Source organism: Vicugna pacos, unplaced genomic scaffold (assembly GCF_048564905.1).
Source record: "Vicugna pacos unplaced genomic scaffold, VicPac4 scaffold_203, whole genome shotgun sequence".
Classification (NCBI taxonomy): domain Eukaryota; kingdom Metazoa; phylum Chordata; class Mammalia; order Artiodactyla; family Camelidae; genus Vicugna; species Vicugna pacos.
The window spans coordinates 207958-214177 of NW_027328882.1; the positions used below are offsets into that span (position 1 = coordinate 207958).

Sequence of the window (6220 nt, forward strand, 5' to 3'; positions counted from 1 at the left end):
GCAGACAGAGGTGTGTGCAGGACCAGGAGCGTGCAGGCCAAGGCCACGGCAGGCCCATGAGTGTACAGGCCCAGGAGTATACAGACCGAGGAGTGTGCAGACCCCGGAGTGTGCAGAGACAGGAGTGTGCAGGCCCAGGAGTGTGCAGGCCCAAGAGTGTGCAGGTCCAGGAGAGGGCGGGCCGAACTGGGGGCAGGCCCAGGTGAGGAAAGGCCCAGGAGCGTGCAGGCCCAGGAGTGTGAAGACACCAGAGTGTGCAGTTCCATGGGTGTGCTGGCCCAGGAGTGTGCAGACAGAGGAGTGTGCAGGCCCAGGTGTGTACAGGCCCAGGAGTATACAGACCGAGGAGTGTGCAGAACCCGGAGTGTGCAGAGACAGGAGTGTGCAGGCCCAGGGGTATACAGGCCCAGTACTCTGCAGGCCCAGGAATGTCCAGGCCCAGGAGTGTGCAGATGAGGGATTGTGCGGGCCCAGGAGAAGGCAGGCCCAGAAATGTGCAGGCCCAGCAGGGTGCAGGCCCAAGTATGTGCAGGCTCATGATTGTGCAGCTCCAGGTGGGTGCAGGCCAATGAGTGTGCAGTTCCAGGAGTGTGAATGCCTAGGAGAGGGCAGGCACGGCTGTCAAGAGTCCCAGGTTCGTGCAGGCCCAGGTTTGTGCAGGCCCAGCAGTGTGCAGGCCCAGGAATGTGCAGGCTCAAGTGGGAAGTGTTTGTTGGGCCTGAGCAACTGTCCCCTGTCCTCCACCTCTGTCCCTGCCTGGCTGCACCTCTGCAGCTGCTCTCCTGCTCTCCTGGCCTCTTAGCTCTGTATCCCTCTCCCTCTCATGGTAGTCTTCTCTGCGTTTGCCTGCCTCTGGACAGATGGCCCAAGTCAGGACCCATGGGGGCTAGGGTGGAGGGGACTGGGGACTGGGTGGGGGAATTCAGAGAGCTGTCCTGTCCCCTGTGGTCCTCATTTGCACATCCATGTACTGGGCTGAGGAGGAACTCCATGCCCCAGGACACGCCCTAACTTCACAGGTCGTGGAGTACGGCCTGGATGCCTGGGGAACCGGCCTGGTGGGCGAGGACAGGGCAGGAATGGACAGGGGCGGACCCACTGCCTCTGCTGCCTCACCTGCTGGGCTGGGGAGAGCTCTGCCCAGGAAGCAGGAAGGCCTAGCAGGATGCGGGCCTCTCCCAGGGCCCTCATCCCGGCCGACTGAGGCCCCGTGGGCCAGAGAGGCCATAGCCTGCAGGCTGGGGCGCCAGGGTGGGAAGGAGGCTGGGAGCCCCCTGACCGTGTGCCCTGTCTCCTGGGTGGCCAAGGCTGCCTGGCTGCCGTTCATTTGCTCAGTTTATCAGGTAATGAGATGAAAGTGAGGCTTCCAGACAGAGGGGGCGTTGAGCCGGGGGAGAATGGCTGCTTCCTTCTGGGCCTGGAGGGGCAGCCCACCCCCCAGCCTTGCCCACTCCTCTGCTGCCCCCTCACAGCCCACCCAGCCCAGGAGCCCTGTGGCCACCCAGCAGAGGGGGTCCTGCGAGCCTCTGCCGAGCACTGTGGGCCCCAGGAGTCCTTGCGAACAGTCCCCCATTGCGGTTACGCTAGTCTGAATGACATTCGTTAGGTGTCAGCTGTGAGTGGGACGCACGTTAACGGCACAGCAATGATAACAGAAGTAGCAGTCACCACTCGCTGAGTGTCCCTCCGTGGTGGTTGCGCGGCCAAGCTCAGGTGGCGGTCTGGGACCAGGAACAGGGCTCGTCTGTGATAAGGGCCAGGCACCCTGTGTCAGGACCCGAGGTCAGTCTGTGATGAAATTCAAGGCTCAGTGTGTGACCAGGGTCATGTCTAGGTCTGAGGGTCAGCCTGTCCTCTGAGCCGGTGGCCCCCTGCCTGGCCTCTCCACCCCCTCCTCCCACCACGTCCTCACCACCTGGGTCACCAAGGTAACCAGCCTTGAAATAATGGGTGTTTCAGCAGCTGAGGCCTAACTTGAATTTATCCTGAAAGACTCAGTTCTGCAGCAGTTGCCAGGGAAACTAAGGGGCATCCTGTCTCTCCCACCCACTGCCAGTTTCCACGTCAGTCAGGCTTCCACTTGACACCTGGGCTGGGGCAGCAAAGGGGGGTGGGCAGAACGTGCCCACCCTGGCCCTGCTACCAGTCCTGTCTCCTGGACCCCAGGCCTCTGTGCTTTTGTCTCAGTGTGATGGGATGGGATGGGATGGCTCAGCAGGGGAGCCCACTGAGGTATATATAGAGTGCCAGGCGGGAGGCCCTGGGGTCGGTTTTGGCAGGCAGGCTTAGTCTGGGGCCAGCGAGCGGAGCACTTGGAATCTGATCCTGGATTTGATCCCAGCTCCTCTCCTTGTCAGCCTGGTGGCTAACTTGGTGTCTGTCTGCATCTGTCAAATGGGTGTGGTCATGGGGCTGTTGAGGTCATCCGAGCAAAGTGGTAGTGATGAAGGCCCCCTGGGCAGCCTCGGCTGTCATATCTTCAGAGCTGCTCCCCTGCCCTGTGCCGAGGGCATGGAGGCATTCCTGGGGCTCCCTGCCTTCCCCCGGGCTCTGGTCTGCTTCCCATCTCCTCCACCCTGGCCCCCAGGGTCTTTCCACAACATTCCCAGTTCAGAGTGAAGTCCTGTTTGTGCAGTATCCTTGAGACCCTGGCTTCACCTGTCTTCTGAGACTTGGGCCTCCACACCATCTCCAGGGCAGACCTTCCTCTTTGAGCCTCAGTTGTCTCTGCTGTAGGCGGGTGAACGTTTGGTTCCTGGGTGGACTGAGACTCAAGGCTTCTGTGTACTGAGGTTACCAGCACAGAGCAGGCGCAGGGGGTAGTCAGGACTCCCTTGCCCAGGTTTATACCCAGAGAGCCAACCTTGGGGAGAGCAATCTTCCTTGAAGATTGTGGGGCCCAGTCCAACTCAGCCTCCTCCCCAATTGGGGAAGCAGGGCGTCGCTTCAGGTGGGCAGGCTCAAGTCTTCCCATCTGAACAATGAGAGCAGAGAGGTCTCCCTTGTGGGATCACAAGGCATCGTGCCCAGACCCAGGACGTGGCTCAAAACCAGGTCCCTCGGCCCCCGCATAGTCAGGATTCATGCAGAACTCAGCCCTGCCCCTGCCCTGCGGCCCTCCCTGGCAAGTCCTCCCTGGGCCTCTGCTGCACAGCTGGGAGCTCAGGGGTCAAGCACGGTGCACGCCCACTCCCGTAAGGTTGCAGCCACCCCTCCTACCCATCCCTTGTCTGGCAGAGGGGCTCTGCCTCTGGGTTCAGGGGAAAGTGGGACCCATGGGAGGGTGGGCTCTGTGAGAGGAGAAGTTTCTGCTAGGGCGTGGGGGGTGTGATATTCTCAGTTGCCACATCACTCAGCAGGGAGAAGGAGCCCCGCCTTCCAAATTGGGGGAGTTAGGGGTGTCCCTTTCTAGCGTCCGGTTCATTCACCAGGCCCCCCTTGATGGTCAGTTCCCAACACAGGCACGGGGACCGCTGGGAGGGGACTCTGCACATCTCTAGCCGCCCTCCCCGGAACAGAGCACCTGGACACTGAACCTGCTGCCCATCAATACAGTGGGTTCCCTGGGATCAACTCTGATCCCAGCAACGTGCCCACACCTGTCATCTCCCACCATTTCAGGCATCAGTCCGTCCTCAGATGAGGGGTTTGAGGCCGTGGTGGGATGTACTTCACGGGCATAAATAGCATAAAACTACATGGTAGTGATGGTCGGACAGCATGGGAATGCACTTAATGTTCCTGAAATGCAGTTTAAAAGGGAAAAAATCTGTATTTTATTAAAGGAAGTGGGAAATGGAAAACTATAGAATGCCATAAATGATGTAAAACAAATAAACTAAACTAAAGAAGAACAAAACAAAAGCAAATTCAGGGGTAGGGAAGTCAACTTCGGGTAGGGGAGGGGATTCATGGTGGGATTTTGGAGAAGGTGTAGGAGGGGGCAGAGGGGGCTCAGCCCTAGGGGGTGATGATGCCCGAAATGGTTCTCCACTGCCCAGCGGCGCAGGTGCAGGTGCAGGATCTGCAGGCTTTTCAGGAGCAGCAAGATCAGCAGGAGCGGCAGGCTCTTCAGGAGCGGCTAGATCAGCAGGAACGGCAGGTTCTTCAGGAGCGGCGGGCTCTTCAGGAGCGGCAAGATCAGCAGGAGCTGCAGGCTCTTCAGGGGTGGCAAGATCAGCAGGAGCGGCAGGCTCTTCAGGAGCTTCAGGCTCTTCAGGAGCGGCTAGATCAGCAGGACCGGCGGGCTCTTCAGGAGCGGCGGGCTCTTCAGGAGCGGCTAGATCAGCAGGAGCAGCGGGCTCTTCAGGAGCGGCTAGAGCAGCAGGAGCGGCAGGCTCTTCAGGAGCTGCAGGCTTTTCAAGAGCTGCAGGCTGTTCTGGAGCGGCTAGATGATCAGGAGCAGCGGGCTCTTCTGGAGTGGCTAGATCAGCAGGAGCGGCAGGCGCTTCAGGAGCGGCTAGATCAGCAGGAATGGCGGGCTCTTCAGGAGCGGCTAGATCTGCAGGAGCGGCAGGTTCTTCAGGAGCGTCGGGCTCTTCAGTAGCTGCAGGCTGTTCAGGAGCGGCAAGATCAGTAGGAGCTGCAGGCTCTTCAGGAGTGGCAAGATCAGCAGGAGCGGCGGGCTCTTCAGGAGTAGCGGGCTCTTCAGGAGCGGCAAGATCAGCAGGAGCTGCAGGCTCTTCAGGAGTGGCAAGATCAGCAGGAGCTGCAGGGTCTTCAGGAGTGGCAAGATCAGCAGGAGCGGCAGGCTCTTCAGGAGCGGCTAGATCAGCAGGAGCGGCAGGTTCTTCAGGAGTGGCGGGCTCTTCAGGAGCGGCTAGAGCAGCAGGAGCGGCAGGCTCTTCAGGAGTGGCAAGATCAGCAGGAGCGGCAGGCTCTTCAGGAGCTGCAGGCTGTTCAGGAGCGGCTAGATTAGCAGGAGCAGCGGGCTCTTCAGGAGTGGCTAGATCAGCAGGAATGGCAGGCGCTTCAGGAGCGGCTAGATCAGCAGGAACAGCAGGCTCTTCAGGATCGGCGGGCTCTTCAGGAGCGGCAGGCTCTTCAGGAGCGGCTAGATCAGCAGAAGCGGCAGGCTCTTCAGGAGCGGCTTGATCAGCAGGAATGGCGGGCTCTTCAGGAGCGGCTAGATCAGCAGGAGCGGCAGGTTCTTCAGGAGTGGCGGGCTCTTCAGGAGCGGCTAGAGCAGCAGGAGCAGCAGGCTCTTCAGGAGTGGCAAGATCAGCAGGAGCGGCAGGCTCTTCAGGAGCTGCAGGCTTTTCAGGAGCTGCAGGCTGTTCAGGAGCGGCTAGATGAGCAGGAGCAGCAGGCTCTTCAGGAGCAGCTAGATCAGCAGGAATGGCAGGCGCTTCAGGAGCGGCGGGCTCTTCAGGAGCTGCAGGCTGTTCAGGAGCGGCAAGATCAGTAGGAGCTGCAGGCTCTTCGGGAGTGGCAAGATCAGCAGGAGCGGCAGGCTCTTCATATGCAGCTGGAGCAGCAGGATCTTCATGTTCAGCAGGAGCAGCTGGAGGGTGTTCGCGGTCTCGTGCTGGACCCTGGTGGTCCTGTTTTTGTTTTCTGGCGTCTTCCCCTGCCTCTGCCTGCTCTGGACCTGTAACTGTTGGACGTGGAGAGAGCTTTAAGTCTAGTGGTTCTGCTCAGGCACAACCTGGAAAAAGGTACCCACATGCCTCCCTTTCCACGTGCCTTTTCAAGGACAGAAATCTTCCCAGAGCTTTGCAGGCAGCTCCCACTGAGCAAGTGCCCACAGGCACTTGTTCTGTGACTGAATTCTTCCAGACAGGTGGTCTGAGGCCAGTCTTTGCTCTGGTCCCAACTACAGACTTTGGGGATGCCTCCCTGTGTGGCCCAGCCCTCCGCCCTCCCTCACCTACACACCCACACCGGCCCCGCCCTTCTCACCTTTGGGCTCTGCTTCGGGGGGCTCCTGGTCCTCTACCTGAATCCCCAGGAGGTGGGCACGGTGCTCCAGGTCAGAGCCGGGGGTGCTGAGCTGCCCCTCAGCCCTGGGCAAGATCCTGGGGAGAGACCTGGGCGATGTCTGGGCAGGAGGCCGTGGTGGTGGGGAGCCCTTCATACCCAGACTCTTCTGGAGCCTGTGCTGGCCTTCCACAGTGTGGCACACCAGCCCCTCACTTGGAGAGGTGGCATGAGTGTCCTGGTTCCCCGGATCCTGCGGTGTCTGGCTCTGCAATGACAGTGACCGGCAGCCGGCCCGGTC

The 6220-nt window shown here is 60.4% G+C and overlaps 1 protein-coding gene across 1 annotated transcript; it reads left to right on the plus strand.

Annotated features, from left to right (window-relative positions):
* The first annotated feature begins 3884 nt into the window (after positions 1–3884).
* Positions 3885–5662, plus strand: LOC140695412 (uncharacterized). The gene is made up of 2 exons (XM_072958109.1): positions 3885–4516; positions 5345–5662. The coding sequence occupies exons 1-2, from the start codon at positions 3971–3973 to the stop codon at positions 5405–5407; spliced, it is 609 nt and encodes a 202-aa protein (XP_072814210.1). The 5' UTR covers positions 3885–3970; the 3' UTR covers positions 5408–5662.
* The last annotated feature ends 558 nt before the right edge of the window (positions 5663–6220 follow it).

Bases quoted from the DNA above. Each gene is read 5' to 3' on its own strand.
- LOC140695412 (XM_072958109.1), top strand. From the start codon at position 3,971: ATGATGCCCGAAATGGTTCTCCACTGCCCAGCGGCGCAGGTGCAGGTG. The intron at 4,517-5,344 runs GTTCTTCAGGAG...CAGGAATGGCAG, and splicing joins TAGATCTGCAGGAGCGGCAG to GCGCTTCAGGAGCGGCGGGC.